Genomic DNA, 19,264 nt, shown 5'->3' on the forward strand with positions numbered 1-19,264 from the left:
ACCATGAGCCAGCAGCATGTGCTAACAGCCCAGAAAGCCAAATGAATCCTGGACTGCATCCAAAGCAGCATGGGCAGGTCAAAGGAGGCAATTCTGCCTCTCTTCCCCTCCTGTGAGACCCTCATCTGCAGTGCTGCATCCAGCTCTGGGGTCCTCGATGTTAGAAGGACATGGAATTGCTGGAGCAAGTCCAGAGGAGGCCACCAAGGTCATCAGGAACACCTTCCCTGTGAAGCCAGGTTGAGAAAGTTTGGGCTGCTCACACTGGAGAAGTTTCCAGTATCTCAAGGAGCCTACAGGGAAGCCAGAGAGGGATACTTTGTTGGGAACTGTAGTGATAGGACAAGGAGGGATAGGTACAAACTGAAAGGGGGGAGATTTAGGGAATCTCCCCTTTTAAAGGCAATTTCCCCTATTTATCCCCAATTTAGGTTGGATATAGGGAAGAACTCCTGTAACACTGGAACAGGTTGCCTGGAGAAGGTTGTGGATGCCCCAACACCTGGTGCTGTTCAAGGACAGGTTGGATAAAGCAACCTTGAGCAACCTGGTTTAGTGGAGGTGTCCCTGCCTGTGGCAGAGGAGCTAGGACTAGATGGTCTTTTATATTCTATAAAACCAGCACTGGCAAATCTGAGGTGCTGTAAACCTGCAAGCATGTATTAATAAACTTGTGTAACAAACAACTTACAAGTGATGGGTCCCCTGCCACTCATTTCAATAAGGACATTGAGGGGCTGGAGCGTGGCCAGGGAAGGGAACGGGGCTGGGAAGGGGCTGGAGCCCCAGCAGAGGCTGAGGGAGCTGGGAAGGGGCTCAGCCTGGAGCAAAGGAGGCTCAGGGGGGACCCTGTGGCTCTGCAGAGCTCCTGCCAGGAGGGAACAGCTGGGGGGTCGGGCTGTGCTCCCAGGAACAGGGACAGGAGCAGAGGGAACGGACTCAGGCTGGGCCAGGGGAGATTTAGCTGGATATTAGGAAAAAAATTCTTCACAGAAAGCGTGACTGGGCATTGGACTGGGATGCCCAGGGAGACTGCAGAGTCACTGCCCCGGAGGTGTTCAAGCATCGACTGGACGCGTCACTCAGTGCCACGGCCTGGCTGACACAGTGCTGTCCGCTCACAGGCCGCACTCGCACACCTTTTCCCCCGCGATCACTCCTTCCTTCTCCCTCTCTCCATATATATATATATATATATATATATATATATATATATATATATATATATATATATAAATATATATATAAATATATATTTTTGTATTTCTGCCCCTCTGCCCGCGCCCCTCCTCCCGCTCTCCCCGCCCTCAGGCGCGCCCGCGCCTGCGCCGTGCGGGGCGCCTCATGCGGCGCATGCGCGTCCCCCCCTCCCGCCGAGCCCGACGCCGCCTCCCTCCTCCTCCTCCCTTTCCCGGCCTCTTCCCCGCCACCTCTTCCCGGGGAAGGGACGAGGGCGGCCGGAGCGCGGCACGTACCCGCCGCCATGCAGATCACGCTGAAGACGCTGCAGCAGCAAACCTTCCGCATCGACATCGACCCCGAGGAGACGGTGCGGCCATTCCCGGGCTCCCTCCCCGGCAACCCCCCCCCCCCCCCCTCCCCGCCCCCATCCCTGAGACGCGGCCGTGGACAGGGATGCGGGGATCTGTGCCCTCACCCGCGGGGAAAGGGAGGGAAGGGCTCCTGCGGTGGAGGTGGCTGGAGATTCAGTGAGGGGTTGGGGCCGCGGGGGTGGTGCGGTGTCCGCCCGGGATGATTTTGGGGGGTTCAGGGCCGCGGGGAGCGGGTGAGCTCAGCCGGGGGTGATGAGGGACCCCTTTTCCTCGGGATGCTGGTGGGTGAGAGTGACTTCCCATCGCCGAAGGAAAGGGGCTGCCGTGGCTAAACCTCCGGCGGAAGGACTTTTCCCCCCTTGTTTTTGAGGAGAACGCCCGGAGGTGGGAGGGGGAATAGCTCGGGAGATGGAAAGGGGGAATAGTTCTGAGGTGGAAAGGGGAATAGCCGGGGGAAATAGCCCAGGAGGTGGAAAGGGGAAGCAGCCCGGGAGGTGGGAGAAGGAATAAATATCTCACGTAGTCCTGGGGAGGAGAGGAGCGCTGTAGGAAGCGAAAGTTTTTCCTTTCGGGAAGCGGGGTGCCGTGGGTTAGTAGTCCGTGGGGCACAGACCGCTGCTGGTTTGTAATGGGAGCACTGGGAGAGGGGATATTGCCTGAGCATCTCTCTCCCCGGGTGGGGCTGGGGGTCCAGCAGGAGGAAAACGTGGTGGTCCTTCCCGCCCTTCCATGGATTCCCGCAAGGGAACCGCCGGGAGGGTTGTGGGGCTTTCCTGCCGGGGCAGGAGTGTGATCTGGAGAGGGGCTGGTGTTCGCTGCCAGGGGCATCGCTGTGTGCCCGGGCTGTGGAGGTGGGAGCGAGCGGGAGGGTTCATTGTTTGGCCTCCCGGGGCGAGCTGCAGTGATTAATCAGTCTGCGCTTAGGAGGGGAGGGAGTGCAGGAGAGACTCTGCTGACCTCGGTGCAGCCGGTGTCGGGGGGTGTGATGGGGTTCACGGCGGCCTCGCTCCCCCTCCCCGGCGCCTTCGGATGTGTCTGATGATGCTGTGAGCGAGGAGGAGACATGTTTTGCTTCCAGGTGGATGTTTTCTTCTGGCACACAGGAGCCCGCTGGAAAATCCTCAGGGAAATGCAGTATTCTGAGATGAGAGGAAGGGCCCTAAGTGAGTTGGCAGGGTTGGAAGTTGCCTTGTCACTTGCCCGAGCAGATATGGTTGTTTTGATAGCCAAGTCCAGACACACTTGTTTGAAAGATCTGGGGAGGCTGGCAGCTTTCCTTTCCAGCAGCCTTTCCTGTGACAGGTGGGCAGTGAAGCTCTGGAAACCGTGGAGCATTGTCTCTGCTTTTGTAAAGTCTGTTGGTTCACCCTCTTCCATCTTAAGAAAAATAAAAGGGTGACAGTTGAAAGTTGGACTAAGAGTTCATTTGGGTTACCGTTGTGACTGATGGACAATGCCCAGGAGAAGCAGGGGTCAGAAACCTTCAAATATTTAAAACATAAGTCTTTGCTGTTACTAAGAAAACTCTCTTTTCTTTTCTTTTTTTTTCCCTCTTGCTCTCTGCATTCAATAAGGTCCTGGGAAGTAAATTCAAGGAGAGGACTGAAGGAATGTTGACAGTCAAAGCCCTCACCAGTTTATGAGACAGCAGAATGCAATGACTGCAAGTTGGATTGTGGGAAAATGAGACTGCACCCTCTGTTTATAAATGTAGCTGCTACAGTAGCTCAAAATAAAAATGCTCCTCATGAGCATAGCTTCAGGTTTTGGCCAGGAATGGGTGGTAAGACAGAGGAAATCTGGTAGAATTTGTGGGGAACTTTGTTTTAAAAAGGGCAGAATAAAGATTTGATCTTATTATTAGCTGTAGAAGTGAAAAATGTGTTTAAATTTCCATGGCCCACTTTTAAGAAAATTACTAAGAAATTACTGTTGGAAATACTACAAATCATAGAACTTAGTAAAGAGGAGTTCAGCTTTGAGCCTTCAGTTACAAACTGAGTCCTAAAATCATAAAATACTTTGAAATATGCTATGTTGAAGGAGCGCCTCACAAGCGTGTGCTTTGAAGTTCTCAGTCAGATTTTTTGGAATACACGGATTTTAGCTTAAAAGTGCGCTGGTTTCTTAGATTAATTTCCTGAGACCTGGAAATGTGTTTCATGGAGTTTGGGAAACATTGCTTTTAGTCTTTGGACCATGTGTGTGCTTCTCAGAGGTAGGCTTGTTTACTTGGATTTCTGCCCTGTGCTGTGACAAGGCCAAAAATCGTGTAGTTGCGATAGGCACGGGAAACCTGTTGCTCCGAAGTTGGGTTCTGGTTCTGTGAAATTGCTTTCAATTTCTCCCCTGAGTACTCTCAGTACCCAGTTAATCTGGAGAGACTTGGTGTTACTGTGCAAGGTGGCAAGATTTAATGCTTGTAGCTGAGAGCTGTCGTTGATAGGAATATTTAAACCAACCTCCAGTAATAATTTGAAGCAACATACTTCCCAATAACTAATTAGCCTTTTGCACAAGCAACTGGTCTTTTTTTTTTTCCCTGTTAAGTCACACGGTTGAATTTTGAACTTGCCTTCAACAGTGTGACTCGTTTTGGTTTGGTTGTGTTTTCAAACATTGGCCGACTGAGTATTTTGAATGAGTGAAAACTATACTTGAAGTTACTATCTTGCTTGACAAAGCCCTGGGTGAAGTCTCTCAGATACCCTGACTGACTGAGGAAGATGAGAAGATTTAGCCTCAGGCCCTACTCTTGGAGAAGGCCTGTTATCAAATTAAATTTTTTGCAAACCTGGCTGTTTTTCCCTTAAGTTTTGTGATGGGCCCATCAAGCTCCGCCACAGGGCGGATTTACCCATTGTGGCCATTCTGGTGTGGGGCCGCTCAGGGCTTGAGGTTCAGATTTAACAAGGGTAAATGAAAGCATGTATCCATCTGCACAAGCTGCTGCTTCTTTTTGTCGGCTCTCTGTGAGAAAGTAAATATGTTAAACATTGTGTTAGGAGCAAGTAATAAGCTCTGGCGCTGGTGCAGACCTGTGTAGCCACATCTCTTGTCCGAGGTGACGCTGTGGGCTTCTGAATGTGGCACTTCTGTTGTCGTTATCACTATGCAGACATGAAGCAGGGTTTAAAAAATCTTCCACAAACATTCTTAACTCCGAAAGTGAAACACCGGGCAAAAGTTAAGTCTGTTCTGTTTTGTTTTCAGCTCCCCCTGCGCCGTTAACCTAAAAACCCGATTGTCAAAGTGCAGAGAAGTGCAAGGAATATTCAGGATGTCAGCAGTCTTTTGGCTGCAGTCTCTGTGTCACATAATATGGGCTTTCACATTTCGCTGTTCCACCACAGCACTTGAACACCCAGGAAAAGCCAGCTTGTTTAACAGCACGTCAGCAGAACACTTCGTTGTGGAAGTTTGAGCTTCTGCCGTGTTCTGGTGTGCCCTTAGTGTGTGTGCTTTGTGCGGAGATTTCGGGATGCTAACGTTACTGTGACAGAAGAATTAACTTTGTAGCAGTTCTGGCAGAATCCGGGACTGCTGCTGAGTGAAATGGTAAAAGCTGACTCCTGGGCTTGTAACCTGTGAATGAGTGTGAGCATACCCTTAAAAACCTCCTTCCTACATATGTTTCAGTGCAGGTTATTCCTACAGCATTTGTGGGTAAGAGGATTGCTTTTGTATTTCCCTGGGAGTTTATAATTTTTTGGTTAGAGGGAAAGTGCTCAGTTCAAAATCCAGAAGTACCCTTCCAGGTTAAAGATGTTTTTCTGTTTCAGGTCTTGGCATTCTTTTTTAATTACTCTTTGGGTTGTACAGTAGGTATCTTTCTGCTCTTCTGGAGGACTGTTTTGTTGTTCTTGCCTCTCTTTAGGATTTTATTTTACTGTGTGTGTGTGTGTGTGTGCTTGCGCAGGCAGAGGAGGTGTGAATTTGAAGGGCTTGTACTTGCTGCTTGTGGTTTGATACATGACTCTGCAAAATTGTAACTTCAGAGATCACTAGAATAAAAGTAGCTCAATTTTTTTTTCATTGTTTTCATATTTTCTTCACAGACTATGGCATTTTGGAATTTTGGTCTGTTACAATTTATACTTGTTTAATTAACTCTCTAGGGGCTTTTTGCTACTGGTTTTCTTTGGTGGGTAGTCCTTTTTCCGCGATTAGAGTTAGATTTTCAAGCAAGGAGGTTGTTCTGATTCTTGGCTGAAGAAGGCTAGGCTTTCACAAGTTTAGGGATATTTCCCTGAAATTCTAGTGAGTGTTTTAGATATAACTTCCGAGGAACTTTGGGCAGGAGGACACATTTTTAAAAAAACTAATAAAGGAAAGGATAAGATAGCGTAAATTACTTAATACAACTAAAACTATTTTATTCATATAAGAATATGTTTTTACATGTTGCCCGTTTTTCAAATGCTGTGGCTCTGCCCATAATTTTTCAACTACGTTTTTGAGAGTGTTCTTACCCAGTTTAGCTGTCAGCAAAGAAAAGTTAGCTTTGTAATTTTAATAATTTGGCAGTATTATGTGCTGTATTTCTCAAAATCTAAACTTCCCAAGGTAACTAGTAGGAGTTAAATATAGAGATTGTAAACACTTAGAGATGGTTCCATACATTTACATTCCATATACATTCCATATATATTTAAGGTCTGTTTTGCAGTTATGACTGGAAAGCAAGGGTATCTGTCCTTGATATGGATAACAGGCTGGAAGGTGTTCCCTTTGAAAGCTGGTGAAAAAGGAGAGTACATTTTAATTAAAAAAAATTAAATTAATATGAGCAGATGATCCTGCTGTTGGCTGGAGTCCCCTTGCTGCCCTTGTGTGTAAATGGCTGTATTTACTGACAAACCTTTTGAAAACATTTTCTTTGATTTCCTGAAACACAGGCAAGGTTATCTGTAGGTGTGAGGTTGGGGGATGTAAACTTACAGCACTGGAGGGTACAGCTGGCAGTGTTTTCTCCCACCAAGGTTTGTGTCTTTGCTCAAGGTTCCTGTGGGTGGAGTGGACTCAGTGAAACGAATCTCTCTTTATTTCACAGGACATGGTGATGTGCAGCATGTCTTACCTAGAGCCTGTTAGAATGGCTGTCCTCTGCGTGCTGCCCTGCAGGGAGCACCAAAGGAACGGGAAAAGGAGAGGGAAGGGCTTGCCGTGGCTGTGAGCACACACAGTGTCTCCACACTGGCTCTGGTTCTCCCTCTCCTCATCTTTCCCTGTGTTTTTGTGTCAGAGGACCCCTCCAACCGGCTGGTCTGCATGCAGTGTTGGAAGAGGGTTTTTTTAAGTGTCTTTTTATCATTGATTGAAATGGCTTGTCAGTTTTCTTCATCCTCGAACAACGGTGTCACTTTTATGCTTGTAAATCAGTTTGTGGGGAATATGCCTACTGTAAAAATCCTCTGCCCAAAGCTACAGGGGGATTTTTTGTGCTAATCAACAAGACCATGCAAGAGTCACCACTCAGAGTGTAAGCTTTCTTCCTAAAACAAGCCTCTGTGGCTTCAGAGGCAGGACTGTCCATCTTGCCACTTTTCTTCAAGCTGCAAATAGCTGAAAGCTCTGCTTTTGGTTGACATTTGTGTTCCTGTGTTTGTACAAAGCTGCTTTTAGTCATCTTTTTGCACCAGAGAACTGGCCCCAGTGTCTCCTCTTTCAGGCAGGGCATACATCAGTTTTGAAATGCGTGGCAGAAGTGTGTGGAGGCCAGCTTTGAGGTCAGAAATTATTTCTGTTAATCTCTGGTCAGAGCATAACAACTACTACACTTATAAATTTCACTTGTGGGCAGATGAGCTCAATTTTGTAGAGGAAATTATTAAGGTAGAGGTAATTGCAGAGAAAGTAAATGTCAGGGCTAAATTTGGATTTTTACCTTGAAAATTCCAGATTATTTTTCTTCAGAGAATGCTGCTTCTTTCTTTGTATGCAAACTTCAGCAGCAGTAAATACAGCATGTAAATAAAGGAGCTTATGAATGCTTTTTTCTGTCTGTTTTTAAATGCTGGAGTAATTGTAGATGCCTTGCTTATTTGAGTACAACTGTTTTTTTTGTTTTTTTTTTTTCCCAGGCACTTACTAAGCTCGTAAGCCTGGATGGATTCACAAGGCTCTTCCTCTCCTGTGGTTCTTCCCAATTACTGTATCTGTTATGCCTTTGAGGCCTGAAGTAGGGCAGTGATCTGTTCACGTAACCACCATTGTTATTGCCTTCTGACGAAATATGACTGTCCTGTTTAGAAAGACAATATAAGAGAACACTGTAAATGGAGTTTTGTGCCAGAAAAACCTGCTTTTATGATTTGTAAAAAGAAGTAGCTGGGGCCAAATAGATTCTTACCAGTAAAAGTACTGTAAAGCATTGACTTATGAGCTTAGTAATTTCTTATCCTCTGCGTGTTTTCAGTAGTAGGCACAATATTTGTCATTAATCAGTTGCTGATCGTGGAGTTTGATTAAGGGTAGTAAAACCTGTTGCACTGGTCATTTTGTTGCTTCATTGGCAGGTTTATTGTCTGATACAGCTGCATTGTCCTCACCTGACTTTGAGCAGCATCTATGTAGCAGTATAACACCTGGTAAATATTTTTGCAAGGGCAGTGGGAGGAGAAAACTCAGGAATATTAAGCCTAAATTCCAAACAAGTTTTTGGACTATGATGCCCTGCCTCAGGGAGGAGGAAAAGAGCAAAGCCCTTTGGAGTAAAAGCTTTTGTCCTTGTCTAACCATGACTTTTCCCAAAGTCTGGGAGAAACACATTAGCTTACTACAGAAAAAGATGAAGAGTGGTACAGAATTATAATGTAGATTAAAAAAAAACCAAAAACCCTCTCTGTAGCATTATTCTCCAAGAGAAGCAGTTCAGCAGAGCTAGGCTGGTAGAGAGGGTCTTTCAGAGTTGGTCTTGGGATCCATCTCTTCACAGTCCTTTAATTCATTTGATATGAATTTGATTACAAATCAACAGAAGCATGATGTCATTGAGAAACACAAGGTTTAACATTAGTACCTAATGTCTGCCTGACTGAGGGTCAGACTTTGATAAACAGCTCTCAAATGAGCAGCATGGATGAATTGGAATTGGGTTCATTAAAAGGTAAAGCCCTGAAGATCATAGATCCTGAAGCATCCAGGGAGAGTAGTGATGCTGTTCTGCTTCAAGTGTGCCGACCTCCTGTTCCCAAGGGCAATGAATTTCCACCTTTGGAAAGAGATGCCTGGAGCCTGTGGGAAACGGCGACTCTGACATGAACGGAAACTAAAGAGACCTGCTTGGCTTAGCTCACAAGTTTTGGTGAGATTATGTAAATGTTTTACACTGGCAAGCGCCAGTGGATGTGGGAAGGCTACTCCTGCTCGAATGATAGCATCAGCGTAAGAACAAATCAGTATTGATAGTCTGTGAATTAACTTGGGGTGGAATCTAGGAAAAGACTTCCAATATCAAAGTAAACTTTGTAGCAGCCTCATGGTAGAGGGAGCAAACAACCTTGTCTGTGGGTGCATCAGATTTCTGGTGGAGATGATGGTGTGGAAGATGGGTTGGTGGCTTGATGTCAGAAGAGATCCTTTCCAGCTTTGTATTCAGTTTCTCCCAGCATCTCAAGACATTCAGCAATTTGTCTTGCATATGTTAATTGTACGTTAAAACCGATGAAAGTACACTGTTCACCTTCTCATTAGGATTTATGAAATGAGTCTCTGAATAAACTGATGATTCTTGCCTCTTCTGTGTTAGCATTTATATGAGGTGGGAGAAATGAAACTCGGTGTGCGAGAGGGAAGGGGGGAGGATGTGTGTGATCAGTGGGAACTGTTTGCCTGGATGGAACCCAGCATGCCCTGCATGCTTCGCTGGCAAAAAGTGACTGCAAGGAACAACTGGGAAACTCAGCACTGGTGATTTCATGAAACCCATTTTTAGATGCCTGTCTGGGATGCAGTTGATGACTGGTATTTCTTTGGAAGACCTCAGTTTTTCAGTTAGAGTCAGTCAGCTTTGGCTCTTTATTAAACAAATTGCATGGCATAATATATTCTTGAGGATGTTGCATTCAGTTTCTGAGCAGTAGGGAGTGTTTCACGTCTGAGTTCATAGGAGACAGAAGAAAGTCATCTTGGCTTGTAAGTGTGCTGTTTCTGAATCTTTGGGGTAAAGTGTTTGTAGATGAATTGATGCTCATTCTTAAAGTTATTGCCATAAAGTACAGGCTCTGTTTATTGTGCTGTGAAATTTTATAAGGGTAGAGGAAAAATGGGATTTGATGAGGTCTGAAATACATTTTGAACCCTAATCAGGTTGAATAAAGCTATGAAGCCTGAAGGTTTGGTTTATGGATCTGTATTTATGAGTAAAATAAATCATAATCTATGAATGGTTTATCAGTTTGATGGATCAATGTGCTGGGTCTGCTTCCCCAAAATTAATTTTCACTTAATAACCAATGGTGGTGCTGAAGATAGGTTCTTGACAACCTAATTTGCTAGAGGCAAAGTTTAGGATGTTGCTTTTTTCAGCCTTTCAACTGCACCAGCAGCTGGAAGATGCAGTTGTCTTTTCTGAAAAGCATTGCGAGGGCTTCTCTCTATCTCTCTCTCTCTCTCTCTCTCTCTCTCTCTCTCTCTCTCTCTCTCTTTGTTTTTTTTAATTCCTACTTGAAAATGGAACATCTATGGTTTAAATCCATATGAAGGTGGATCATACTGCTGTCTGACATACAGGTCGTTGCACCATTATGCATTTTCCTTTCTTAGCAGAATTAATGGCACAGTTATTTCTCACTATGCCTTCAGTCACTCCAGTTAGAACTACAAGAGGAAATTCTGTGCCACTGGAATGTTACTGCTAAAATTGATGTATCTGATCATATCTATTACTTTTTTTTTTTTTTTATTCCAAGAATTAGCATTGCATGCTCTACAAATGATGTGTTTCTGGCCTCCTAGGCTAGGCAGTGATGAAAGCCAGAATAGGCAAGCACTTTTTATTTTAGCCTGAGTGTTTCTTGAACTTTTGTCTCTAATAGGAGAATGATGAAGTCTGCAGCTGACTGCATTTTCTTGCAGGTTCAAGCTCTAGTAGTTAGGAGTTGGTGTAAGTCTTTTTGTTTGTTCCTTTGAATAGGTGGGATCCAATCAGTTCACTGTATTCATCTGAGATAGGACAGATCCCCTTATCTAAATCACTATTTTTTACAAAGCAGTTAAGCAATGCTCTGAATTGTTTTTGAATGTAATCTTGAAATTACTCGACTATTTGGTATATTTTCAGTTTTAAAGGAGCAACTTGAATGACATTACAGAATTTTAAATTAGTGGTTAGGAGCCCATGGTGGATTACTGTCAGTCACCATAAGATATTGAGTATCTTTGGATGGCAAAAGTTCACAGTAGAGTGAATGTCCATTTAAATGAGAGACCTACGTAAATGATCTTCCCCTTAGCAAATGGCAGTGTCCCTGGGCATAGATAGCAAAATACTGCAAATTGGCTTGGTTATGTTAAGCTTAAGTTTCTTTTAGATTTTTATAAGCTGTCAGCCAAAGAACTGAAGTAATTTGTGTTCCAATTTAGGATATAATCTGTTCTTAAACTGATTGATGTACGTGGCAAGAATTCAGGCAGAGAATAAAGACCAGCACTGAAAACTGTTACGGCCTTTTCTCCTCAGGATTCCCAGTCTTTTCAAGAATTAAGAAGTTAATGGTGGCCCCCATATTGGCAAGCTTTAGCCAAAGATTATCTCTGTTCTCTAGGAGAAAGCCTGTAGTTTGTTTTTATATTCAGAACCACCATGGTTCTGTGACCTCATGGAGTTATTTGCATTGATAACTATTTCAGTGAGGCAATAAATACCAAACTGCTTCACGTGGATCCAATTACTGCATAGTAATTAGTACATATCTTTAGTCTGTCCTGACCTAGACCACCACAATAATAAAAATTATGTCAGTGTTAGTGTGCAGAGAGGGTTTTTGGGTTTTGGAAGGGGCCTGTACAGCTGAAGCACAGCCACCTGAATGTCCCACAAGGCTGAAACTGCCTGTGGCCACCGAGTTAGTTTTCCTAGGTGTAATCCTGTGGAACGTGGGGCTGCGTGCTCTTGGTGGTCCTCAGCACATGAAGGATGTGGACCTTTTGGAGCTGGTCCAGAGGAGGCCGTGGAGGTCTTCAGAGGGTGGAACATCTGTCCTATGGAGACAGGCTGAGAGAACTGGGGCTGTTCAGGCTGGAGAAGAGAAGGCTCTGGCTGTCTCTCTGGAGAGATCTTGGAGAACCTTCCAATGCCAAACAGAAGGTTCTGTTTAAGAAAGATGGGGACAGATTTCTTAGTAGGCCTGTTGAAAGTAGATGTGAGGAAGGGATTTTGTGCAGTGAGGATGGTGAAACACTGGCACAGATTCCCAGAAAATTTTTTTTCTCATTTCCCTTGACTCCGTGGTGTAAATGGAAGTTTGCCTGTGTCTGAAGATGAATGCCACCTGCCAAAGGGATGAAAGCATAGTTTGTTGCAGACTTATGGAAGGGGGAATATTTTGGGAGGTTTTGGAAGATGGCAGTGCCTCAGGTCGCTTGCAGTGCATCAATCACAGCACAGTAATAATAAGGGGAAATGCTACACACACAGGTGGTCAGCAAAGGCAAATGAATTGTTGGATCCTCCTACATAAATATCTTAACTCCTTTTTGTGGATCCTGTTATTGTGTAGTAAATCAACATGTGTGTTCAGTGTGTCCTAACCTACATTGTTAGCTGTTCAAACATTTATGTTTGAAAGAACACATCTTGGTTTTGTTCCTTGTGGGAAAAAGGCTGTTGTCTGGAATAAAATGATAGAAAATAAAGGAGACTAAGTAGACATTTGAAGCCAGTACCTTGATTGATGCAGTGGACATGAAAGAAAATTTTCTCCCTGAAAATAGATTATGCACGTTAATCACATTGCAATATTTCTTACAAATCTATGACAAACATGGTATCTGGGTATAAAAGAAGTAGTCTGGAGTAATTATCTTTGAGCGATTGGTACAAGTGCATAAGTATAAGAATACATAAGGAGAGTTTTAAAAAGTAGGCATTTGGAAACATAACAGGCTTTTAACGTGGTTCAAGGAATTTGCCCTAGTGCATGCAGGACTTTAACTGAAGTTGTGTCGAGTATTATACAGTATTATTATTATTAAAGTTTAGGGAAAAAATCCTTGGTAGCTTATCTGTGGTGAAGGAGACTGTTCAGTAGCAACGTGAGTCACTTCCATCCTTAAAACTGGGGAGGAATTAACAAGTTCATATTTTTAATTTGTAAGAAAATATGCTTTAAAAATAAATGTAAATCCAGGGATAGGACAGATTGTTGTAAAGTAAGTGCGTGAGAATGATGATGCTTTCAGCAAACTACTGTCAAATTTGACTCTCCTCAGGACTTATGGGTGGCAGTGAGCTGCTCTTAGTTTTGCTGTGGGAAAGCAACTGCCTGGTTGGAGACTAATTCCAAAGCATTTGGCAGGTGCTGGGATGGCATGTATGATACAAAATACCAAAGCATCCTTTCTTCATCTGCTGGGGAAAAATAGCTGGCTCCCTATTTTTGTTTAGTTCCATAGAGGGAAGCAATATGTTGTGTTCTGTATCCTTGCAGAGGTTTATGAAATAGATTTTTTGAATATTCAGGATCAAAACCCATAACCTTTAGAAGATGGTGTTGTAATAAGCTCATAGCAGATTGGTTGTCTTTGTTTTCTTTATACTGGGAGTGTCTGCAAAAAAGCAAGAGGAATTGACTGTGTGTGCAGGCAGTTTGTCTTAAAATGTGAGTGCAGGTGTGTCAGTGCAGGAATGCTTTTACAGGAGCTTGCTTTACCTCCTCAGGGTAGCATTACAAAGTCTTCCTGGAGAACTGAGAGCATTCTTACATATGGCAGCAACTAGCAGAGCCCCTTGAGCTGTTGGTGCTGTGAAGGTGTGGGTGATGCATCAGTGCAAGCAAGTAAATGTATAGGCTTAGAATTGCAGCGTGAAGCTCCAGAAATTGTGGTGGAGAGGGAGGAGTTGAAAACAATTTATGTAAGATAAGCATCTGATCATTTTGCACAAGTCTTTGTGTATGGGGACTTCAAGGTTGGATGTCATGGTGATCTTACCAGAAAAACCCCCAGGCATTCCCTGAAAAGTGGTTATGATGATGAAAACCTTCCACTCTGTTTATAGCAGCTTTACCCTCTGCATTCAGGGAAAGAACAGGGCAAATGGGTCAAGAGATGAAAACATTTTTGCTCCCCAGGTTTCTTAATTTTCTTTTTCACTGTGTTGTACACTCATACTAATAACTTCTCATGATAAAATTAATTATCTGATTTGATTCAGCACAGGAGACTATTTGGGAAAGGGACATGTTGCTCTGCAAAATGGTTACAGTGACATATTCAGAAGACTGATAAACTTGACATAATCAAGGCATGATTGGAACTACTCTTCAGTATTTAAAACTTAAAGTATACTTAATTAGGTTTGTACTGTGAACTTTGTTTTCATTAAGACTGTTTTTGTGCTTTAGGTGAAGGCACTGAAAGAGAAGATTGAATCAGAAAGGGGGAAAGATGCATTTCCAGTAGCTGGCCAAAAACTAATTTATGCAGGTAATGGATATTCTGAAGATAACTTATCTGAACCTGTTTTATTTTATGTTGTTGTTTGACTTGGATGTGAATGTTAAGTCTTCTAAGAATTCTAAGAACTGAAGTACAGACAGGATTAAAACACCCACAAACACAAAAATTAACTCAGTGTCAAAGGGAACTCTTAATTTTGAATTAGAATTTTATTAGGTTTTAATGCATGTGTGTCTGTCATCTTTTCTCTTGTAACATGATGTCTTAAGGATATGCTGTGTGAAGAAGAAATATTTTTTTTTAACAAGAATTCAGGATTTAGGCAGGTCAAAGCTGCTGTTCTGGTTTAATTCTTTTCTTGTTCAATTTATGCTGTGTATAGCTGAAGCACTGCTGTATATATCACAGAGAATTAAAAACTAGATTATTTCTTTTGGATTGACAAAAGAAACCCACCACCAAATCCTTGCTGTACAAAGGTACTTCCAATATTTTTAAGATCTGTCACTAGAAGCATGCATTATGTTCCAGCAAAAGGCAGGCTAATGTCAGTTAAACACATGAAATTAACTTCATTTGAGCTTTATTTTGCTTGCCTTGTTCATTCTGGTGCTAATACAGAAATCCATTTTTTTGTTCTCACTTCATGTCAGAACTTTGGTGCTATTCCAGTACTCCCTCTAGTGTTTTGTTTTTTTTTCTCTACAACTGGGTTTGAAAGAAACTTTGGTGGGTTTTTCACTTTTGTCATGTAGTGCTTTGTAACAAGTGTTGTCTCTTTCACTTGTGATAAGCCAAAGCCTCTGTTACAGTGGAGAGATGCTAATGGCAGAGAAGTTGTGAGTCTCTGTGTTTGTACAGCTCCTCTGGGCTACATCTCATAGCAAGTTTTATGTCCCTGGTACTTCAGAGGGGGGGAGTGCACGTCAAGAACATGAACGTGGAAGTCTCATGCACAACCAAGAAATGTGAACCAGGCCGAAGGCTTTGTGCAATGTGTGTAACTGCATGGCACTCTTAATACTGTGTTACTGCAATTGCAAAAATCAAAGATTGCATAAGATTCTGTGACATGACTTGAGTGTTCTGTGAAGTCAGAATGTATCTGCAGTATTGAATAATCCTCATAAGCAGTACGAAATATAGGAAATAAGGTTGGGAATATAATATTGTACAAAGACGAATTGTCTTATTTTTCTTGGACAAGAGATCTGAGGGTATATTGATAACATTTTTACTTTTATTAAAATGAGCTGTAGAGTTTTCGTAGTTAGGTAAAGCAAAGTGATGCCCCCAGCTGACTTTGATTAGAGAGGCAGATCCATTGTGTTGACGTCTGTATTAGGGTGAGCTCTGGAAACCCTGAGAGTGGTGTGTTCTCAGAAGACAGGATGTCTGTATATATACTTTCATAAAGTATGTATCTTATATTGCAAACACATCCATTGAAGCCTTCCCTGAAGTGCCTATAAAAAATTGTGAGTAAACCCCTGTGGGTTCTGAGTCAGATGCTACAGGTATTGCTACTAATGCACTACTTGTAATACTTCCTTGAATGTTTGACCTGCAAGACTGGTGGAACCAGTCTTTTGTGTTCTGAATGCCATAAAGTGTATGTGTTGCTTGATTTCCTTGCAGTCATCAGGATAAGGATGTGTCCTTCTTGTTGCAGTCCACTAGAGAGGTTACGAAATGGAAGTAGTCTGTGGCACATCTTCAGAAAATTAATAGGTTTAAATTGTAAAATATTCCCTGAAAATTCTGTAGTGGAAATCAGTGCTGTAAAACTCACTGAAACACGGACTTATTTTTCTGATTTGTGGTGCTACCTCTAAGTCAGCTTATTCTAAGAAAAGGCAAAAAGTATGTGGCTTACTGTGTTCCTAAGTTCTTGTGGAAGTCATGCAAATCTGTTTTGTCACAGTAACGCCTCTGCTTATGGAACATTAAAAGTCATAGTATGACAGATATTTCTGGGTTTGTCTGATAGCTTTTTCATCCTTCTGTCCAGGTGGCAAGTTATGGAATGGTTCTAGCTTTTTCTAATGTCTTAGCCTTGCAAATTGTTAAAGTTGCAAGGTCACACACTTGTTATTGCAGGTAATGCTCTTATCTGAAGAACAAATGGAAGATAAGTAGAAAGGAATTTCCCTGGTTAAGCTTTTTGTGTGTTAATGCCTTTCCTCTGTATTACATGTATCTTTGTTAAGGATCTTTCCAGATTCCAGTGAATCTTTCCAGGTTTCATGCTTTTATTTTAAACGGCTTTAAAGCATCTTCAACACTTAGGGCAGCAGCCCTCAAGCTATGCACTACTCCGTACATCACATGAGGAAAATGGTAGCTCTACTGCCAAAGCTTCATGGCCAAACTGCTTTTTGTTGGGTTGTTTAATGTTTATTTATAAATGTGCATAAAACATGTTTTTGTGAGGAAATCCCAAGATCATTTATGGATTTGTTAAACAGCTTCTTAATTTCTGCCTGTTTAATTTCCCAGGTAAAATCCTTAATGATGAAACTGCTCTTAAAGAATACAAGATAGATGAGAAGAACTTTGTGGTGGTTATGGTGACAAAAGTGAGTAATCGTTTCTTTTGAGTAGGAAGCTTCATTAATTTAATTCTGTCTTTTCTTGTGATGAATGGTTGTATATGCCCATCCTTAAAACCAGTGGAATTTCATCATAAGCAAATTCAGGTCAACAGTAAAAAGCTTGTGTGAATAGATAAAAAATATTGCTTCACAGTCTTGTTTTGCCTAGGCTGATTTTTACTTCTGCTCTGTGCTGAATGTTTGTATCAAAGACAAAAATTGCTAATGGATGATTTTACTGTTTATTCTTTCATGTCTCTCGGCTATTTTTTCCCTTTTATTATTAAAAGGAAGAAGGCAACCTGGGTAGTTTGTGGTTAAATCCTCTGTATGGAACTCTCCCAGCCTTGCCATGTTGCTTTTCATAGTTCATGGCTTTTTCTTCTGTCAAACTCAACAGCATAAATCCGTAGATACAGGATACATCTGGCAGTAAACAAACCTGTGGGTTTTGAAAGACTGCAAGTGCAATTTATAGGGAATGACTGTGACATGTGTTTGAAGTATTTCTTCTCTGAACCACTTGTCAGGCTGCTTCCAGGAATCAAGCCACTCATTTTCCAGGCATTCCAGACCACTGCGATCTGAATAAAACTGGCTTCATCTGTATTTTGGAATATTAAATTAATTTTGAAGCTAGAGTTCCTCCTCCTGACAAAGAAAACAGATATTCTGATGCCCCTTATTTCTAGCTGCTAATAGTAAACATAATTAAACAGATGGGCTTGTTAAAGATAAGTGTTGTTGCTGTCTTCCTGAATGAACAGCTTCCTAGGCTGTGGTTTGCCACAGGGGCATTTATCAGTACGAGAAAACAGGTGCAGATGAGATGTCAGAGTCCAGCTTTTCATTTTGTTGATAGCAGAAGACTCCAGAGAAGTTGTGCAATTGCCACATTCAAGAAATGTGTGGCTTTGGCACTTAGGGACAGTGTTTAGTGGTGTGTGTGGCAGTGCTGAGTTATATTCAATCATTTTAGAGGTCTCTTCAACAATTCTGTGATTCTAAAGGCAGATCTCCATGAAGAACTGCTACATTCAGTATATTCTGATAATAAAGGACCTGTACTTTGGGCATTTCTTCAGTCTTACAATCTTTTTGTAGTCTTGGAGCTCAATTGCCCTTTCCTGATTCTATTGTGGATAAGACATGCCCAGTCATGTAGGCACAGACTGCTAACTTTGTCTGATGCTCAGACATTGTTGCATTAAGGGTTTAGAAATCCAGCAGAAAATAACCCCCCTTGCATTCCAACTGTGTCAGTGTTTTTCTTTGAGTGCTTATTAAAATGTTATTTGCTGTGCCCATCATGTTGGAAGCCATTCATTCTTAAGCTTTACCTCTCCTTGCAGACAAAAGGAGGAAGTAAATGTTTTCTTCTTCAAGCAGTCAATGTCTGAAAGTGGTGCACCTTGAAAAAGTAGTTTTGTTAAAGTTCAGCTATTTCTCTTGGAAAGGCAAAGATTGGGGTCAGCTTTGTCAGCCCTTGGGGCTATTTCTATATAATGGGATAAATGCTGCATCCAAGAAAAATTCAGGTTTCCATTAGAGATGTGAAGATTATTTCACAATTGCATACAAGTATTATTCACTCTAAATATTCTGCTGTAATTTTGGTAGTTCTTCATTGTGCTGTATCCTTGGTGCTTACTTCATGAACTGAAGTATTTGAGATGTTATTTTAGTGCTCTGAATGCAAAGATTACATAACTGAAACATGTTGCAGGTGAAGTTTAATTTTTTTTTCTCATCTTGTGTTCCAGCAAACAGCATTTATAATGAAATGTGATTTCTGTCTTAATCACTTTTTCCCACATCTGAGTGGTGAGAAAAGCTTATGCTTGTTCTGCAGATGTTTTTTGGCATCTCTCTTAGTTTCTTCTGGAAAATGCGCTTTTGTAAAACACAGGGTTGTTTTCATATTTAGAATATTGTGGTCTGTAAATATTTAGATCTTTTCATTTCACTTTATTTTCAGAGTGTGAGCGCTCAGGTGTGTGAGTACTTCCGTGACGCTCTCAGTTGCTTGTTTGAACACAGTGAAGGGCATTAGAGAATTAATGTCTTGCAATGTTTTAATGTTGTGCTTGATGTTGAGGCAGCTATAGCAAACACAAATGGTCTTAACAGAGCTTAGAGAGCCGTGTATTTATGATCTTTGTTCCGTGCCTGAATTCTTTGTTCTCCTGTAGCCCAAAGCAGCAGCTGGAGCGACTCAGCCGTCAAATGCCACTTCCACTGTTGGCTCAACAACTGCAGCTCCCACAGCAGTTGCTGCACCAATCCCTGTTCCTGCCCCTGTGCCAGCTCCTGTCCCTCCACCGCCAGCACCAGATGCAGTGGCTTGTGAACCAGCACCTGTGAGTGCTCCGAAAGAGGAGAAGCCAGAAGAAAAACCACCTGAGGCACCAGCTGCTGTCAGTCCATCGTCAATTGACAGGTATGAATAAGCCTCCAAAAACGGGTTCCCATTTCTGTTCCTTCTAGTTTTGGTTT

General features: G+C 42.5%; 1 protein-coding gene across 2 annotated transcripts in view; it reads left to right on the forward strand.

Annotated features, from left to right (window-relative positions):
* Positions 1-1,353: 1,353 nt before the first annotated feature.
* The window catches only part of RAD23B (RAD23 homolog B, nucleotide excision repair protein), a 35,815-nt gene continuing 17,904 nt past the window's right edge, over positions 1,354-19,264 (forward strand). The window contains exons 1-5 of one of the 2 annotated variants that reach the window (XM_038124271.1): positions 1,354-1,549; positions 6,223-6,290; positions 14,120-14,201; positions 16,674-16,753; positions 18,961-19,208. In XM_038124271.1, coding sequence (XP_037980199.1) covers positions 1,354-1,549; positions 6,223-6,290; positions 14,120-14,201; positions 16,674-16,753; positions 18,961-19,208 — 674 coding nt within the window. The remainder of the gene's footprint in view (positions 1,550-6,222; positions 6,291-14,119; positions 14,202-16,673; positions 16,754-18,960; positions 19,209-19,264) is intronic. The other variant, XM_038124270.1, reaches the window with a different exon arrangement.

Source organism: Motacilla alba, chromosome Z, assembly GCF_015832195.1.
Source record: "Motacilla alba alba isolate MOTALB_02 chromosome Z, Motacilla_alba_V1.0_pri, whole genome shotgun sequence".
NCBI classification, from domain to species: Eukaryota; Metazoa; Chordata; class Aves; order Passeriformes; family Motacillidae; genus Motacilla; species Motacilla alba.